Here is an 18,803-nt window from a genome sequence, read left to right as displayed (position 1 = left end):
TTTTCCTGGCACTTGTCATCATCTAAGGGACTGGCTGCTCCCCTTATTACTCTAATTGCTTCCAACTGCTCCAGGAGGCTTTGATGAAGGGCGCCATGAAGCATGCTGGAAGCACCTGTTGTTGCACACAAGAGCACAGGTGGGACTGGCAGCGAGCAGGCGAGCCCACAGCACCACTATTTTCTACAAAACGTCAAGCGACTTGAATAAATTCAGGAAGAGAATAATCATTGGATTTCATTTTAGTTATGAAATTGCAATTACAAAAGGAAAAACAAACATTAGGAAAATTCAACAGGAGTGACTGAAGCGAGGCTGGGGTTGGGTTCGCAGGCAGCTCGTTGGCTCCCTCTTGTGGCTGAAGGGGTTAGAAGTCCAGCAGCTGTGTGGAAAAGACGGTGAGATAGCGGCACTGTTATTTATAAAGTAACTTTTTAAAAAGTGAATGCTCTAAAAACCAAATATTTATCCCATTATCATATCGTTATTGTTTTAAAAAGGCTGGTAACCTAAGGTAAACAGTGCAGTAAAGTCAAGGTAAATTACAACATTTCTGAGATGGTTCTGCATACAAAGAAAACAAGGACAGGAAGTCTGTAATGATATACAGCCTGCTTCGAAAGAGGAAATACCATGTTTTTGTGAAGGCCCTTAAATTAAAGCTGAATGTACGCCCTTCACTTCCATCCTGACCTTGAATTGATTTAAATGTCATGATGGGGTGCCCAGAGAAAAGAGATAAAACTGCACCATTTTTAAAGTTGTGTCTGGCTGATGAGGCCACACATTGCATCTTATCACTCTTGTTCTGAAGTATAAACTGAACATCAGCTGAAAAACCATTTAAGCAGAGTAAGTGTCACTGTATTTGCGCATCCGTTTCCATGGTCACCACCCACCAGCTGAGGGAGGATCTTTTCAAAGTGCTCGATGTCGACTTGGTCGCAGTCCTCGGCTTCAGCTTGTTTCTGGGCCCTCACGGCCGCTTCTAGAGACATAAAACATCTCGTCGTTGTCATCTTCATCTGTAAAGCTGCAGACGCGCACGTTTCTCACCTCGGACAAATATCCGGAGCATCTCTGCCATGAGTGTTGCTGCGTCCCCGCTGACTGCAACAGAGGAAGGATGAAGATTCGGCAGGCCGAAAATTATTTTCTGCGAGATGTTTGGTCAACTTACGTCTCGTTTTATCCTCCTTGAAAAAGCTCGCCAAGAGTTTGCTGACGGTGTCCTTTGACATAAATAAACAGATTTAAGTTGGAGAGGATCGGATCACTGTGACAGTAGCTTTATAAATCTGGCTGTTGCTCTTCCTCACTAGGTAACTGCCTTTTAAAAAAGATGTCAGTTTCTCGCAATAACAAAAAAAACCCGTAAATTCTTACTATTCTCTCTTCTATCTGGCATTAGATAAATTAATGTTGTGTTCAGTATATTGCAGAGACGTGGTTAATCTCCTGACAATTAAAAACCCCGTTTTCCTACTCTAATAATCACAGCTGTTCCGCAAATCAAAAATAAAAACGTTTGTCTTTATTGAAGTACTGTCACGATTACTGTCTCTGTCACGATTAATTCATTTTTACCTTTTTGAATGAGATTTCTTCACTGTCGTTCGCCGCCATTTTGTGACGTCATCCGGCAAACTTGGCGCTCTGAGGAGGGATTTGTCGCTCCTCTCTGACGTCACTGGTCCCGCCCCCAGTTCGAACGATTATTATGATTATAAATTAGTTTTTAGAGCATAGAGTAACATTTCTCCTGTAGCTGGTCTAAACCTATTGTGGAGAAATATTTATTAAATTCAAGCCATGACTTTCAACCTAGATTTACATATTTAGCACAAGAAAAAATATAGAGTAGTAAATCAGTAAATGATATTTATCAGAACCCGAATACAATCTAGCCTCATCAACAAATAAAGCGAACACCCTTAGATCACCCTCGTATTTCCACTTCAATACTCTTGACATGATGCTCGATATCACCACTAGATGTCACTACTTTCTCTCCCAAAGCTCATTTGCTGTGGCTTCTCATATTTCAAACAATAAGTCATGTTTGATGTTATTTAAATTCTGCTTCAGGTTGCATTAAACACATTTAAATGGCTCTCCCCTGACCTGGAGGTGGCAAGCCACCTATTTTGGGTTGGGCCTCAGACTTGGAGGTGCTGATTCTCTTCCCAGCTGCTTCGCACTCAGGTCCAGCTGCAAACCGCCTCAGTACCTGCTGAAGATCCCGGCCCAAAGGGGTCAGTGAGACAGCATCATCTGCAAAAAGCAATGATGAAATCCAGTGGTCCTAAAACCAGAACCCCTGTAGTTCCTGCTGCACTTCGAACCGGTGATAAATGATCCAGTCGTACAGGGACTGTACAACCCTTAGCAGAGGGCCTCTGTTTTCATACTCCTGAAACACCTCCCACGGGATGCTACAAGGAATACGGTCAAAAGTCTTCTCCAAGTCCACAAAACTTGTTAGGTAAGCTCACATGAACTCTCAATAGAGCTGGTCCAGTGTTCTACAACCAGGACTAAAACCACATTGAATCCAAGGTTCGACAATGGGTCGACTTCTCCTCTCCGGTACCATGAAACAGACTTTCTCAGACTTATACTCCGCGTCTAGAGAAGCCAGCTGAGGTGGCTCTGAGTGCCTCCCCTTGAGGGGTGTTCTAGGCATGTCCCACTGGAAGGAGACCCCAGGGAAGAACCAAGATGGGCTGAAGTGACTATGTCATTCGGATGGATGGATGGATGGATGGACGGGACAAGGTGGTGTAAAATTGTTAGTCAAACAATAAAATTCAAGACGGGATTGATTAAAAGCAAAAATTTATTATAGAAACGATTTATGTTGCCATTTAAATCATCAAAGTTACTTATAAAGAAACCAAATAACCTTAAAGTACACACAGTGAGTAAATTATCAATTCATCGGCACATGTGCTCGTTCTTTTGTAATCGACCAGTTAATTGTCCAACCACTGAACACCCTCCAGTATGTAGCCCAGGCCCATGGCCCGCCTTGGGGCGGCCCTCGCAGAGGCCTCCTCCATGTCGTCATCCGTCTGAGATGTAGAGACAACAGAAAAGTTATTTTAAAGGCTCCTGCAGGCGTTCGCCTCTGAAATAACCTGTCAAACGCTCACTTCGGCTATAAAAACATGCAGATACAGAGAGGGAAATTCCTGCCACGTCAGAGAAACGCTCACTTTTTGGGTCACGACTCGCCTCACTTTCACGTTGCCTCCGATGAAGTGAGGACCTGCCCAATCTGCTTGGTTTGCTTCTTCCTCCACCTCGAAGCCCACATATGCCGTGGACTTGCTCAGCCCTGGCGTGTGGAAAATCTAGTGACCAGATCAAAAAAAAAAGTGACAAAACATTTAAATTCAGGGAGGAGCCCTTTGGTCCTTACCTTACACACTCTGATGGTGCCCCAGTATTTAAAGTAGGTCCGTATGTAACCTTCACTGATGTATGGATTCAGCTCCGTGATGAAGAGTCCGTGCTCCTGGAAACAGACGAAATTGGGGAAGAATTGTTGCTATGATGTAGATGAATCAAAGCAAAAAACAAAATCCATCAATGGAGCATCCAGGAAAAACATCAAAGCAGTGATCTGTGAATAATCAAAGCAACCTTACCAGTTGGTAGTAGCAGGAAAAAGCAGCCACGTGTTTTTCTGGGAGAACGATGTAAGCTTTCTTAAACCCCGCTGTCTCGGCTTCCATGTTGCCTGTGAGGTTGTCAGAGGAGTTAGCGAAGCTGCAGTCGATGATCACCCAGTCAAAGTTCCGATTGGATGTCAGGCCAGCGAGGGTGCACCCTTTTATTTCCGTTTGAGCCAGACCCAGCCACCCAACTTGTTCAGCAGCCAGTGAATATCAGTGGGGATAAGCAATTATGGGATAGCTGACATTACTGAGCACATGTCCGCTGTCGGCTGGAATAACAGGTTTGCAGCTGCAGTTTATATTCAAATCTGAATCTATAATTAAATAGAAAAGTTAAATTTGCATCCTTTTCTTTACATGATATGGTGACATGGGGGATTTTAACATGAAGCATTTCACGCATCTACACCTTTTTGCGAATAATGTGTTTTAATCTCATACAAAAATGTAAAACAATGATGAGCAAATGGACTTCAAATAGTTTGAAACGTTCATACTAGTAATAAATATTGTGACAATAGAAAAAATATTTTAGGTGGCCCAGAGGATATTGCTGCAAATGTGAAAGCTGCCTTTAGAGTGACAAAACCATTTTAATATATGAAAGAAACAGGTGCATCAATATCACTGCGAGTGTTGAAGTTGGAGCCTTCAGGCTTTAGAGAGATCCTTAAGTCTTCTGATAAGAAACTCTTTGTCTTTACCCTCCTGTAAATAAGAGCAAAACAAGCTGTTTTACCATTGTGTTATGCTAGCATTGCCTCTGAACTGTATGTTATTCTCACTGTTGCCATTCAAAATACATTTGTGTGTCTGTCTAACAACAGAGGTGAAAAAACAATGTTTTAAATGTCAGTGCTGTAGCATTTCGGTGTCAACATACATTTGCAATTTGCTTTTCTAACAGGCTGATGATTCGTCTCTGTCCGTCGGCCACCTGAGTCTTAAAGTAGATGACGATTCTGAGAAATGGAGCAGGAAATCAATCACAGATCAGGCTCAAAGCCAAATAATTGAAGCTAAAAGCAAAATCAAAGCAGCGATAGTGGAACTGATCCTGTTTTTGCCTGTAGCCACGCACAGAAAGACTCCGCTGGCCAGAAACAAGACCCCTGGTTTCTCCACCAGATAGGTGTAGGTCCAGTACAGCCAGGACAGGCTCAGGTGACTGTTCCTCAGCTGCTGTGCCCACAGGTGACCTGACTCTGACATTTTGTTGAGATTCCTGAATGGTCCGCATCCCCTCGACGGTTTGACCCTGCAGCCAGGCAGGAATTCAATAGTGACGCTCGTTCCAAATATTTCGAACATGCATTTAAATATAAGTGTTGTTCGTAAACATGTTTATGTGGAGGTGCTACGTTTAGAGAAGTACTATGCGTCCCTCACAGGCTGGGAACATGCTTGCGTGCTGTGTGGTCATTACAAGAGATGTGTTTGTAGCACTTACATCCACATCGTGTAGGCGACAGTGACGGCAACACCAGCAAATGAGGGGAAGCAGAGGAGGAAAAGGAACAGGGACGACATCTGATTGGCCCTCCAGGGCTTTCGCGGAGCCTGACAGTTGAGCAAGACGCCACTCTGGAGGAAAGAACAGTCGAGTGTTAGATTTGTTTTTGCTAATTTCAGCAACGGTGATCTGCTTTACCCACTTTTTTCAAGTAAAAGAGCACAATCAGCTTTATTATCTGAACTGCAGGCAGAAGTGGTGCAAACAGCACCCCGAACCTGGGCAGAAGACAGACGGAGTGCTCCTTCATTTTAGATACAAGTCTGGATTTCTGGGATGTGCTGCAGAGTTCCGGGCTAATACCAAGTGAGAGTTTGTCCATATATGAGCTCCAGCACGTTCCGGGCGATATCAAACCCGGGCTTCCTCCTCTGCTTCAGCAGTTGTCTGGAAAAGAGTCTGGAGGGAGGAGCTCATCAGTCAGCCGATGAGCATTAAATGATCAAGTCTGAAGCTACACAGTGAAGCGATTACTTGCCTCCACAGGAACTCTCCCAAAAATGTGTGAAGCGTCGTGAAGACAAAGTCCACGAGGAGAAGGCGATAAAGTTCTTGTCCCACGAAGCTCTCCCAGCACTGCAAACGGTAGAACTGATAAGCATCTCCAAAATTGGTCAAACCCCGGCGAGGGTGCAAAGGAAGACCATAACTGAAATTTTCAGATCAAAGCTCAGCCTGGCCTTGGGACCATAATCCTAATGAGTTCAAAGCAGATTTTAAACCTGTAAACCGTGACTTTCTGGTTCCATGGCGATTCTCTTGAGCCACCGGAAACACAGCGCTCCAACCATGCAGACCTTCAGCAGCAGGTTCCTGTGAAGAATGTTGAGCTCCTTTACTTCATAAAACAAAATAAAAAAGTAATAAAGTAATAAAGTCAACTTGACTGTAAATGTAGAGTAACTGCAGACATCATTTAGTAGTTCTATATCCGTTTTACAGATTTGAGTAGATTGTTAGGTAAGCTCAGACTATAGATATAACACTGGATGTGTGAATATTCACACCTGGTCTATTTATATAGATGTTCAGCCAGCTGGTGTGAGAAGTCACCAGACCAGACAGTGTGCACCAAACCATGTTCATCAGTGCTAACATGCCATTATCAAGGTCCCGGGGGTCAGCAGGACGGTACTTTTATCCATTTTCACCTTGATATTAAACCTTAAAAAAACATTTTCGACCAAGGGGAGAACATCTGCGAGGCTGACATTTTGTGAAGGTTGAGTGTGGTGCACCTGAAGATGGAGACGTAAACCTGATCCCCAGGCGAGTCGCGATCCTCCACCCAGGCACACAGGTTGAAGATGCTAGGGAGCAGCAGGTTGCAGGCTGACACCAGCACAGCCATGAGGAGCAGATCAAACCCTCCAAGTTCTCCCTTTGTGAGGTGAGCCTGCGAATACACAGCAGCCATGCTGAGCAAGTCCTCAACGTGGATGTCTCAGAAATGGCTGGAACGCTTCAGCGCAAGCGCTTTAATAAGCGCCTGCGCTCAGACAAAATCTTCCACAGACTGAAGAAGGAAATATGTAAAATGTCTGCCGTGAAAGAAAAAGGAGAAGTAGAAGAGCTGTGGTTGGGGAAGGTGCAGCTTGTTATTTTTGCGCCTCTGACAGCTGCTCAGGCCCGGCTGCATCAGGCCCGGCTGCATCCGGCCCAGCTGCACAGCGGCTGCTGCTCACCTCAGACATGCTGTGGACGCCCAGGGTGCAACCGATGATGCTGGCCAGGCTAACGGTCCACGCAATCAGGCGGACAGCGAGGTGGAAGAGACGCTGCGTCCAGCTTTTTTCACTTTCGCCACCGATGGCGTCGGACAGCAGCTCCTGATGGAAGAGCAGATGTGTGAGGTTGAGTGTTTTGGATGGTGTCAAAGGTGACGTCTCATTTAAAAGCGTTGTTGGCTGTGTTTTGGAAACGGATCACGGGTTCCAGAACAAGGTGTTGCAGCTTCCTGTGATTTTCACAGAAATAGTATCTGATGATCAGATTGTCTCTAGGTGCCGTAGAGAACCAGAGTCTGACCCCTGAGCAAGTAACAGTGGCTGGAAATACTCCTTGGTCCCCCTCCATGATGCTGCTGATGGCCAGCTGGGTAATGGGGAAGGAAAAATGGAGGGAGCGCAGGAGAGAGTGAAAGAAAGGCTGGTTTGCTATCCTGATTTAGGAGTCAGGCGGGTGCAAGATGAGCCTTTATATTCAGAGCAGGGTCCACCGTTAATTGGACTGCGTACTCTTAGCTGAGTGCTGATTTTCTTAGACTGAAGCTTGACTGAAGACTTCTTGTTGACTTTAAAGTCCCAGGAGGAGAAAACCTTCACAGCCATCATCCTGGGGGCCTCGAGGATGTGAAAGCTTCTCCCGAAGGTGGTGGACACTCTGTGGGAGAATGACAAGGTCACGAAGGTCACACGCCACAGGTCAGAAGAGAAGACCCTGACTGTCCCACCTGTACACCAGGATGATGCAGATGGCAAAGAAGGTGATGATGGTGGTGAGGAAATAGGCCGCGGGGATGCTGTAGAGCATCACCTGAGCGCAATCAGTGGAGCTCAGAGATGTAGCTGCACAAGTTCTGATGATGGAGCCGTTGTAGTAGCCATAAAACATCAGGCTCTGGGACAGGGAGCCCTGCCGGAGGCAACAGACAGAGGATTGAGAGAGAGGGAGCCAGAAATAGAGCCCCGCTCCTTAAAACCCGTCTTACCGTCCCCATGAGCAGGTCAAAGTTGCTCAAAGAGTCCGGTGGATTGTCCATTGGATTGTCAGGAAGGTGAGGAGGGTTGATGGCCTGGGGAAAGATGAGGAACAGACCGGTGATGGCGAACAGCAGAAGGTTAGACAGCAACAGAGTCCGCAGGAACAGGAAGTAGGAGAGCACTCCAGTCCCGAAACGTCCGCTCAGGTTCTTCAAGGCCGAGTGCCACAGCTGGAGGGAACTGATGACGGGCAGACTCCTGCTGCACCAGCTCTGAGCAGGAGGAAACACACGTGATTCATGTGGACAAAGGAAGACAGCCAAAAGGTTTGGACTCACCCTAAAACTGTGGATGCACTGACTGTAGCAGGGAACGTTCCTGCTGATGAGGGACCTCTTGGAGACGTCCCTGATAGCCAGCTGCCTGAGAAAGGATGGATGAGAGTTGAGTCGTGGTTCCCTAAACAGCAGTACAGGCCTACAGGGCCACATGTACCGTATTTCTATCTTCTCTACCAGGCTGAGCGGCATGCAGCGCAGTTTTTGCATGCTCTCACGCACCGAGAGGCTTCGCAGGTTGGACAGCAACTTCTTCCTGTTCCCTGTAAAGAAAAAATGGGACAAAACGCTCCCCAAATGGATCTGCCACGTGGTTTCTGTAAATGCATTAAGAAAATTTTCCAGCCCACTTTCAGTTCTGTCTTTCCCCAAATCAGGAACTTTTGGAGGAGCACCGTTATCCTGGTTTAACCTGGAGCGCTGCTGTCCGTGAGGCTGAGATGAGTGTCCGCCAGGACGGTAGATGGACCTGGACCCTGTTGTAACAGAGTAATGTGGGTCAAACTTGTTCTGACTCTCATCAAATTAAAACCCCCCAGTGTCAAAGACGCCGTCTGTGTCCCTGGGGCAAACCGGATGGTGACATCAACACATATTCTTGACTTGTCAAAAGCATCAAGCGGGTGGAAGATGTGATCACACAGTGAGGCGGCCACTGCGGGCTGTGAAAAACCACAATCCTTACGTCTTTCACTTCCATGCTACTAGTCTGCAACACTTCAACTACATCAATGCAACTTGAATCATATTAATTGAAATTCCTACATTTCGGAGGCAAACGCTGTCCCTTTCCTCTGCCTATTGGGTTCTTAACATTACTGTTCATTACCAGTAAAGTTTAAAGTTCATCTTACCAGCAGTGCGACTGGGCATTGAAGAGAGCACCCAGAGCGTGGCAGGAGACAAGTCATTCCTCTGGAGCGAGTCTGCACCGCTGTTTTCCTTTAATACGTCCGAGTGTGTCGGTGGAGGACACCTCTGAGTCCTGACTGCAGGCCGCTCAACCAGTCTCAGTGAATTCTGAGCTGTTTCGTCCACTCCCAGGTCACTGCAGAACAGCCAGTAAAGCAATCTCCCATTGTTGGCAAAAGTCACAGCAAATACTCAGCAGCGTAAAGAAGCAGGTCAACGAACACTGGTGATGGTCATCTTAAATGTTTGGAACTCTGACGTACTCGTACTCGTAGTCAGGGTTGGAGTCAGATTCAGAGTCCGTTCGCTCTTCGATATTGAAGCTCAGACTATGGGCCATGGTCCCCGATGATGTAGTCTACAGTCAATAATGCCGTGTTCTCATGGCAGTCACACATCAAGAGAGACAGAGACTTCCTCTTTTTCTTATTCAGGCCAGCAGCTTTGCCTCATTTCTAGTTGCTGCAAAGGTTCCTATCTGTGTCATGCAATGTCAAACATGGCTTTCAACACAGCACAAAATCAACTAGCACTTTTCAATCATTTATTAATAATAGGAAGAACAAGAACAATAACTGCTTATTGAACAGTTTTTGTGTTGACGTTGGTGGGTCTTTGGCGCCCCCTTGTGGTCATTTTGAAGAAACGCAGAACTGCATGGTGGTTTCTAAAGGACAAAAAACAACCAACCAATCAACCAACCAACCAAACAAACAAAAAAAAACCCCACCAAAACCATTCGTGCAATATTAGAATATTTATGAGCCACTGACTCTTCCGATGATAATCATAACTGACATCGTGCGTGTTCACAGCGTCAGTTTCAGACTTGTGACATCTACTAAAGACATTCACCAACACGTTTACTCACGAATGAGATCGTTTTTCGTGGACTTTAATTGCTGAATAAAGATACATCGCGGCTGCCTAATTATTCTTTTAGTGGACTTTAACATTTTAGTCCTTTTTAAAAAAAGTTTGCGACTTATGCGTCAGGCCAGGGGCGGTCTTTAAAAAGTTCTCAGGAAGTTCTCTCTGTGAAACGTCAACCCGTCCAAGCGGTGACTTTCCCCCTCTACTTTAAACCATTTTCTCGGATATTCCAGGGTGTGAAAAAACATGCAGAGCAGCGCTTACGGGGCCTCGTTGGCCGGCGGTGCCTTTGACTTTGTGGGGTTTCTGAAGCAGCCGCAGACCGTCCTCCGGTGTCTGAGCTGGGTGAGTGACGACACGGATACGTTAGCATCGGCTTTAGCCAGCTGTCACTGGGTCGATCCTGACAGATGTGAGCCGCTACAGCCCGACCTGAGGAGCTCCCCGGGTGGGCCGGTGGCTTTACGCGCTGCAGACAGTGGACTTGAACTGAGTTTTAGGTTGAAATGTGGAATAAAATCGTCATTGAGTGAAAAATGAGCTTTGTTTGTTTTGTAGCACTTGTAGCTGTAAGCTAGCAGGTTCGCTGCTGTGTCACCCACTGCTGCCCATCCGCTGACTGGTTAAATCTTCTACTTTATCTTTAATGTCTCAATTCTAAAAGTTAAATCTCACACCCGGATGTGTGAGTAAAACTCAGAGAATGGGGAAAGTTTACAGCCTGCCTTGGGGATTAAAAGGTTGCGCGTCACCTGTTGCTACGCAGATTAGAAATGTAGAAAAACGCAAAGTTCCGCTTGTAAAAGTACCTAAAACTCATTGTGGAGGAAGGAAAAGTGCCATGTTCAACTCGCTATTGGATATTTTTCACTTATACCCATTATAAGTAAAAGTCACGCATCTAAATAAACTGGACGAAATTACATTTATCCTGCTTTTGCTTTGGCTGGTATTACATTATAACTTAAAGGAGAAATTATGGGAGGTGTAAAGTACAATTTACCAATTTCAAAAGTATTTTACAGCATCAACAAACATAGACAACAAATGACTTCGTCAATAAGAGCTAAACTAAACAAAGACTAGACTAAAAGGTGTACTATAATGCTTCATCCCTGATGATCAGGACTGTTAGGTAAATTCAGCTCGTGTTTAACCTGATTAACCCTTTGTGTGTCTCTTGTCTGCAGTTGTTCTCCATTGTGGTGTTTGCAACCATTACAGCAGAGGGCTACATAAACCCGGACACCTCCAAAGAAACAAACTGCATGTTTAATGAAAACGACAGCGCCTGCAGCTACGGAGTGGGAATCGGCATCATCGCTTTCTTGGCTTGTGTCGTCATGCTCGTAGTAGATGCAAACTTCCCTCAGATAAGCAATGCAAACCAGAGAAAGATTATAGTAGGGGGAGATTTTGTCTTCTCAGGTGAGTCCATTTTCAATATACTGTTCAATGGGACTCCAAAATGGGAAGTGAACTCTTGTGTGGACCCTTATCTGTTGCCGTTTTCGTTGTGGGACAGCGACGTGGACGCTCCTGTGGTTAATCTGTTTCTGTGTCCTGGCCAACCAGTGGGCCCACACCACAGCGAAATTTGCCGGCTCACATGATGCCGCTCGGGCCGTGATCGCCTTCTCCTTCTTCTCCATCGGCACCTGGGTAAGACCCAACGTGTCAGTGACAGCTTTGGGGTTCACTGAGACCATGCGGTTCATTATTCAAACCAATAAAGCCGTAAGAACCCAAATATATATACTTGGTGTGACAGGAGTTTATTGACATACAAGGGGGAAATATCCGCATAGCTCTGCTGGTCATAATCCAAAAACAGATTTGGCATTTGCACGGTCGCTTAGTGAACAGTAGAGGGCGCTGTTTCTCAACGTTCATAATTCAAGCACGAAGGTTTGTAGGTAGAACTATGGGGAAAATAACATTTTTAAACCGATGTAAGGTTGTTGGAACCATTTTGTGAATTTATTCATGTATAAATCTGATTTTTCCCACTTTTGTACTTTCAAAGATCAGTTTAGAAAAAAAGATAACCCACTCATCAGTCGCATTAAATCTCCACTTGCACGTTTGTATTTTCTCACAGGCAATTTTGGCCTACTTTGCATATAGAAGGTATCGCCAAGGGGTCAGAGAATTTGACCATGAATACCGGGACCCAGCCAACGATCATACCACCCCATACCCACCTGGGCCGTACGCCGGCAGCAGCGGCCCCTCGGGCTACCAGCAGTCCCCGTTCTCCAACAGTCAGGAGCAGCCGGGAGAGTACCAGCCTCCGTCGTACTAAAGGACTGGCCCACAAATGAACAGAGGGAGGTTCCTTTTCTTGCTTTAAAATAAAAATGATTGCCAGAGGTCCCAGTTTCATCAGATTGTTCCCCTGCACTCCCAGTTATTACCAGTAGGATGTTTGCGTCACATACTGGTGGACCGACGTTTAATATTTTTGCTTTTTTGTTTAGTTTATTGGGGTAATGTGGTGCCACATCAACTGTTCTTTGAGTGATTCTTTTCATCTTATAAGTGCATTTTAAATTTTTTTAAATGAACAATCCATAATTTCTACCAGATCTACTTCACCATCCTAAATTATCTCCTGGCGATTTGGAAGTATTCACCTGTGACTACTGTCATTTTTGATTTTTTTTTTCCTTTTAATCAACCACTGAAAATGCCTTTCATGCACTGAGAAACAGACATTTTCCTTAAGTAGTTTATTTGTAATGTTTGATTTTTATTGCCTTGTCTCGTCTTAGGCGGTTGTGTGGAGTGTTTCTTTTTTTCCCCAAGGTGGTGAAATTCATGAGCCACCTACAAAGTTTAAAGTAGACATTTTTGTTCATTACACTTAAAAAAAAGAGAAAAAAAAAGTGATTTACATTGTTCTTTTGTGAGTTATGTTGGGGCAAATTGACACATTTATACGCTTTGTTGTGACAATCAAACTATTTTCTTCGACTTCACACGTGGGGTGCCAAATAAAAACAGGTGTTGTTTTGGACTCTGTATCCTCTTTTGTTCTGTGTGATTGTTGACATCAAACAGAAACTCCTGAACCTGAGGTGGCAAGGACGTGGCCTTGGGGAACACCTCTGCCATATTCCAATAGGCTGGAGCAGCTGTGGGTACTGGAAGGGGGGGGCATGGATGGAGATGAGCTGGGTCAGCAATACAAAGCAAAGAATAAAGAAATGTATAGCTTTGAAACATGTATATGTTTCTGTCAAAGGCTTTGATGGATCAAAGCTTGAAAGCCTTGATAAAAACACAAATATAAGCTGCAACCTACTTAATGACCCAAGGTTGCTAGTTTTTATCAGTCATTTGAGCGATATTTACATAGAAATTCTGTTTTTAAATAACTGCTCAGGAAGTCTTCTGATTTTCTAAATACATACACCAGAAACATGATCTGGAACACCAACGGTGAGTAGGGCAGGTTGTTGTAATAATGCCTGCATGTATATATGTTAGAAATGCATTTACTGAGTTACTGATTTGAATCTGCTGTGTCCTTTATAGAAACACAAAGTCAGCGTTTCGGGCTTGGTGACCTGGCTTTGTACGGCGGTCAAAAACGTTCCCTCAGAATTTACAGGTGAAATGAAAAATACAAGTCACATCTTCTCAGTCAGGGTGTGTTCCCGCTGGGTTTTGTGTCCGACCAGGCCAAAAATTCTGGAAGTGAGAGCCCAGGTTGTCTATCTGTGGGATAGAAACCCGGCTCAGGAGCTGGACTGGGACACCCTTGGTCTAGTTCTACTCCCAATCCCATTTTTTGTTGTCACGGCTCTGAACGTTCCCTCTTTTCTTTACAATGATTTCAGGCGCAGCTTGGCGAGTGGGAGGAGCCAAGTGAGCAGCAGCATCATCAGCAGCTTCAACAGTTCCAAGAGCATTTTTGACAGCAGCGATGCTGATCCCTTAAATTTGAAGGCTTTATATTTTACCTTTGCGTGCATCGTGATTTTAGGTAAGTCGTCTGTCATAAACATATATGAGATGTTTGATCTGCTGTTCTGAATGAGTCTTTTCCCCCTCCATCAGGCCTTCCGATCATCTTTTTCGGTTTGAGGAGCATTGTTTCTCCTTTGAGACCAAAGGGTCCTGGAGCGATCTTCTCTCCAGTCTTTAATAAGGTATTTACATGATCCAAAGTAATAGAAACAGCTGCATGATGGCGTGAAAACCATTGGAAGGAATGGATCATTAAAGTGGCCTTTTCTTTGACCTTTTAGAGACCCATTGATATTTGTGATGAGATGATGATGTACATAGATAAGCTCCAAGTTGAATTAGATGATGTGAAGGAAAAACTGAAACTGACCTATCAGGACCCGATTCAAATTTCTGGACCAACTTTGCTCTGGAGTCTCATGGTACGACGTGTCGCCATAGGTCCACTTTTCCACTTTGATCTTGTTCTCACTGTTTTTTTTCTTTGATGTGCAGGAGCCAAAGTGTACAAAAAACGATCCTCCAGCACCTATGGGAGGATCGTGGGAGAAAGGTTGTTGGGAATTCAACTTTTCTCAAAAGTGGTTCCAGCAGCTGTCATTCAGGTGAGTATTGATCTAGTTCACTAATATTCTTCCACACTGAAACAGCAATCTTTGGCTAAAAGGTAGTTTGTTTTGTTTGTTTTATTTTCTCCTCAGGGACAACATCCTCCAATCCCAGGGAACTGTTGGTCATTTCCGGGTAGCCATGGCAACCTGTTTATTGAACTCTCCCACACCATTACCGTCAGCCATGTGACCCTGGATCATGTTTTAAAGTCTGTTACCCCAATCGACACCATCCCCTCGGCCCCGCGTCACTTTACAGTCTATGTGAGTATCAAATGCAACTGGAGACGTTCCACAGGTTGCCGTGATACGGGCTGTAGAACACAGGGTTTACCGGGGTCTGATTTTTCTCTAACAGGGACTACAGTCTTTAGATGATAAAGCGGTGCATCTAGGGAAATTTATGTATGATCTTGAGGGTAACCCAAGCCAGACGTTTGCAGTGAAGGTGAGGAGGAAGAGTTTTTATATTTCAAATGACAGCATAACTAACTTGTTCTTTCATCTTATCTTGCAGGTTCATGACAGTATTCCTTTCAAATATATAGATTTGCAAATTGAATCCAACTATGGCCATGCTGACTACACATGCTTGTATGGCTTCAGGGTCCATGGACGGATATAAGATACAACAGTGAGTGTAAAGAATAAAACTGATTTGACTTGATAAAGTTTTTGGTCCAAGTCAAATTTCTCTTAAATTAATCAAAAAACATTCTTTTACCAGCAGAAATGATTGACGACTCATGCTACTGAAATCCGTCTCCGAATTACACACTAAAACTTGCCCATCCTGCAGAGAGAGTGCTGATGATGTTTGATGAATGAATCCAGGCCATGAGAAACTGAGCCTGAGCCACCACAGATGATGAGCACGCTGCTCAACTATTCTGGAACAACTACGTCTGAAAATGGCTGCACGGCTCACTGGCCATATTGAAGTGCTCTGAAAGACTAACACTTGCTCATGTAGACTCCCCCCATCATAGCAGCAACATCAGCCCTCTGAAGGATCACTTATAATGCAAAGAAGCTCATCAAATCCAAAGAAATCAGACGCTACACAACCCATATGCATTCTAGGCTGGAAATCAACAATTGCTGACCACAGACATTTCTCCAGCTCGTACACACTATCAGACTGACTCCCCCCCCACATCAGTGCTTCCAATCATCTTTTATCGTTTGGACAATATAATTATGATCCGGTGCCCCTGTCTCCATTCTATCATAAGTTCTTACATGTTGAATATATATTTGAAGTTGTGTTGGACACATAGGGGTGTATCTCACACCCAGGTGATGTATGGGGTGATGGCCGTGGTTAGCCCTGGAGTTAATGCACTGTTCGACGTGCCATTTAGTATTGTCTGGTGGATGCAGAATAAAGACGTCCAAACCATCTGCTCTGTCCGAGTCGTTCCTCTTCCTGCCACATTGGCTTGAACATGTTCGAGGCAGCAGACGAAGGTATCTCCTCTTTGGTCACGTCGCCCCGACACACGCAGCCAGCTAGCTTCACCGCGTCCGCGAAGCTGCCCGACTTCTGGCAGAGCGATCCAGCCCCGTGGTTCCAGCATGTCGAAGCACTGTTCCACCTGCGAGGAGTCACCGAGGACGACTCCAGATATTATTTGGTCATGACTCTAACCCTCCTCTTGTGTTCGTTTCCTGTTACCATCTCTGATGTTAACGGGTCGGTTTTGACCCGTGTCTTAAATCAGCTGTAAAATACACTAAAAACAAATAGCTATCATCCAATTTGTTTCTCATCTCTTGGTTACCTTGTTAGGCTTCCATATCCATGAAAATATTGGTTTTAATATTTTTGGTGTGGGCCTCTGGGCCTTTTTTTTGTCAGTATACCCCTCGATTTCAATTTAAAAAAATGGTAAAATGAACCTCAACAGAATCATATAAATAAATAAAAGGTTGTTGTGTTACCTGACTATTACTAAGTGCTATTAGAACACATCTCTTAAATAAATTTGTTTTATTTATTTTTTCATTTTAATATTATTAACTATAGTAACATCTATGGTGTTACGGGTCAATTTCGACCCATATATATTTACTTCAAGAAAAAGGCAAAAAAGTATTTTTTTCAGCAATAGAACTTTGATATAAACACAAAATGAAAAGCAGAACAGGTCATAACACAAAATATAGATTTGCAAGGTCAAACAAACAACAACCAATCTAGCAAATCAAACCAAAATACCAAATCAGAGTAAAAGTCTCTGTGTGCAAGAACATGCATGTGTATGTGCGTGTGTTTAGATGCATGTGTGGCAAAAAGTGACACTTTTAGTGTGTTCTTTGCAGAGATATTTCTTGCACTTGAAGCACAATACATTTGTCTTTCTGTCCTTACTGCTTGGGCAGACTTGACACCTCTTTCTTTTAGGATCAGGTTGCCTGAGTGGGGTTGTGGCTGTGGCTGTTCTGGTTGGTGTTGAGGCAGGGCTGGCTGAGGAGGATGCTGTTGCGGATGCTCTTTGTGTTGCTGATGGCGTGGACGGAGTTGCAAGGTGCGCTCTGCAGTGGTCTGGCCAAGGCGGCAGCGTCTGGTTCTCTGGGCACCTGTTCCCTTCGCTCAATGTGTGGCTTCCCAGCTCCTCAAGAAACATTCTCCGCTTGGCTTTTTTGGTTGAGTTCTACCCTTGGTGGATGTGGGTCCACAACACAAATGTGTTACATGCAGACACATCAAGGATGTTGTAAAACACAACCATTGGCCATCTCCTGGTCATTCGCTGGCAAGTATAGGTGGCAGTCAGCTTGTCCAGGTTGTCCACTCCTCCTTTGTTTTTGTTGTAGTCGAGGATGATTGTGGGCTTTTTGTCACTTCCTGATGACACAGCTGCATCTTTGTGAAGAGTCAACATAAGTATCACATTCCATTTTCTTTTTGGACAATATGGGACAACAGTGGTGGTGTCTGTAAAAGCAAACTTTGAGGAAAGTGGAGCCCTGTCCTTCACCTGCAAGATTTCAGCAGGTAGCTCAGGTTTATTTTTCTTCACTGTGCCCACCATGGAAAGTTTCCTCATGAGAAGTTCTTGTCCAAGGTCATAGCTGGTAAAAAATGTGTCACAAGTGATATTGTGACCCTGCAGTCCAGCAGTCATATCGAGGACCAGTTCATCCACTGTCACCTCTGGCCCTGGGTTGAACATCAGTGGAAGGAGCTGCGTCCATCTCTCCCAGACATCCCTGATGGGGGCAAGCTTGTCAGATCTTGCTCTGGTATCTCTGTTGTCAAATCTGAGGACTCTTGATATCATGCGAAAGGTCTGAAGTGACATTGTTGCGCGGAAAATATTTCTGCCTGACACAGTTGTTTGTTTTGTTTTTGTGCAGGTATATTGGAAAACAAGGCAAAATGAGAATCCCCTAAAGCTCACATGATTGGGAGCTGGCTGACAGTGCACTTATGATTTAAGTTTTGGTTCTAATTATTGCTTTATAATCTTACTTTTATAACTGGGTCGAAACCGACCCGAACAACACAAGGGTCATAATTTCAACCAGAGCATTTTATAATTTAGTGAAAACATTTTTTTTTTTGTTTTATTTTGTTGAAATAGAGGTTCTTGACAAAGTCAAAAAGCCTTGACTCAATAAACTAATTTACGTGTTTTTTAATGCATTTCAAACTTGAAAACGGGTCGGTGACGACCCGAACACCAGAGGAAGGCTAAACAACAAAAGGTTGACAAATCCTTTATTGATGAACAGGAAATTTGAGAACCGGTCCAGTTTGTCAAGCGGAGCGTGACTTGCGCAAGTTCACCGAGCCGGTGAGGTTAGCAGGAGCCGGAACCGTGAAGATTACAACGAGAACAGTTGGAGCGAGAGGTGCTCAAAGACATCCTGCATTTGTGCATCATGTGGGACATCACTCGCCCTCCACTTTCTGCAATAGTTTGCACATCAAAAATCACAGAACTTTTTGTTTTCTGAATGTAAAGCTGCACTTCACTGTGTTTTTACCTTGCGTCTCCTCGTCTCAGCAGTACCAGTCCAAACAAAGCATTGGTATATGACTCGAAGGTTTTGTTTCCAATTATCCACCTTATAGCCGTTCACATGGGAGCACCCGGCCGGACTCATGACAGACAAAACATTCAGTTTGGGTTCATAGGTGACAAGGAAACGTCTCCTGGATGATTCACTCGGCTAGTTAGCACGAA

At 44.5% G+C, this 18,803-nt stretch overlaps 2 protein-coding genes, 1 long non-coding RNA gene and 1 pseudogene across 4 annotated transcripts; 2 read left to right on the top strand and 2 right to left on the bottom strand.

Annotated features, from left to right (window-relative positions):
* Positions 1-226: 226 nt before the first annotated feature.
* On the bottom strand, positions 227-1,699 carry cenpx (centromere protein X). Of its 2 annotated transcripts, XM_057015390.1 has the most exons (6): positions 1,588-1,699; positions 1,181-1,232; positions 1,057-1,110; positions 900-988; positions 751-808; positions 227-382 (listed from the first exon to the last, which is right to left on the bottom strand). In XM_057015390.1, the coding sequence occupies exons 1-6, from the start codon at positions 1,624-1,626 to the stop codon at positions 282-284; spliced, it is 393 nt and encodes a 130-aa protein (XP_056871370.1). In that variant the 5' UTR covers positions 1,627-1,699; the 3' UTR covers positions 227-281. The 2 variants fall into 2 exon arrangements, with proteins under 2 accessions (XP_056871370.1, XP_056871371.1); XM_057015391.1 differs by lacking the exon at positions 751-808.
* Positions 1,700-4,093: 2,394 nt separating this feature from the next.
* Positions 4,094-9,998, bottom strand: LOC130514743 (transmembrane channel-like protein 6; annotated as a pseudogene).
* A 153-nt stretch (positions 9,999-10,151) lies between these two features.
* Positions 10,152-13,040, top strand: syngr2a (synaptogyrin 2a). Its single transcript, XM_057014516.1, has 4 exons — positions 10,152-10,366; positions 11,212-11,449; positions 11,547-11,683; positions 12,123-13,040. The coding sequence occupies exons 1-4, from the start codon at positions 10,268-10,270 to the stop codon at positions 12,324-12,326; spliced, it is 678 nt and encodes a 225-aa protein (XP_056870496.1). The 5' UTR covers positions 10,152-10,267; the 3' UTR covers positions 12,327-13,040.
* Positions 13,041-15,031: 1,991 nt separating this feature from the next.
* Positions 15,032-16,162, top strand: LOC130514745 (uncharacterized). Its single transcript, XR_008947053.1, has 3 exons — positions 15,032-15,055; positions 15,125-15,241; positions 15,338-16,162. It is a non-coding gene; the product is annotated as an uncharacterized LOC130514745 (long non-coding RNA).
* Positions 16,163-18,803: the final 2,641 nt, after the last annotated feature.

The sequence above is a fragment of the Takifugu flavidus genome, chromosome 18, assembly GCF_003711565.1.
Source record: "Takifugu flavidus isolate HTHZ2018 chromosome 18, ASM371156v2, whole genome shotgun sequence".
Lineage (NCBI taxonomy): Eukaryota > Metazoa > Chordata > Actinopteri > Tetraodontiformes > Tetraodontidae > Takifugu > Takifugu flavidus.
Note: the sequence above shows the minus strand (reverse complement) of the source record. Positions and strands in the feature narration are given on the sequence as shown.

Bases quoted from the DNA above. Each gene is read 5' to 3' on its own strand.
- syngr2a (XM_057014516.1), top strand. From the start codon at position 10,268: ATGCAGAGCAGCGCTTACGGGGCCTCGTTGGCCGGCGGTGCCTTTGAC. The intron at 10,367-11,211 runs GTGAGTGACGAC...TCTTGTCTGCAG, and splicing joins TCCTCCGGTGTCTGAGCTGG to TTGTTCTCCATTGTGGTGTT. The intron at 11,684-12,122 runs GTAAGACCCAAC...ATTTTCTCACAG, and splicing joins TCTTCTCCATCGGCACCTGG to GCAATTTTGGCCTACTTTGC.
- cenpx (XM_057015390.1), bottom strand. From the start codon at position 1,626: ATGGCGGCGAACGACAGTGAAGAAATCTCATTCAAAAAG. The intron at 1,233-1,587 runs GTAAAAATGAAT...TTTATGTCAAAG, and splicing joins AAGAAATCTCATTCAAAAAG to GACACCGTCAGCAAACTCTT. The intron at 989-1,056 runs GTGAGAAACGTG...TTATGTCTCTAG, and splicing joins GCTCCGGATATTTGTCCGAG to AAGCGGCCGTGAGGGCCCAG.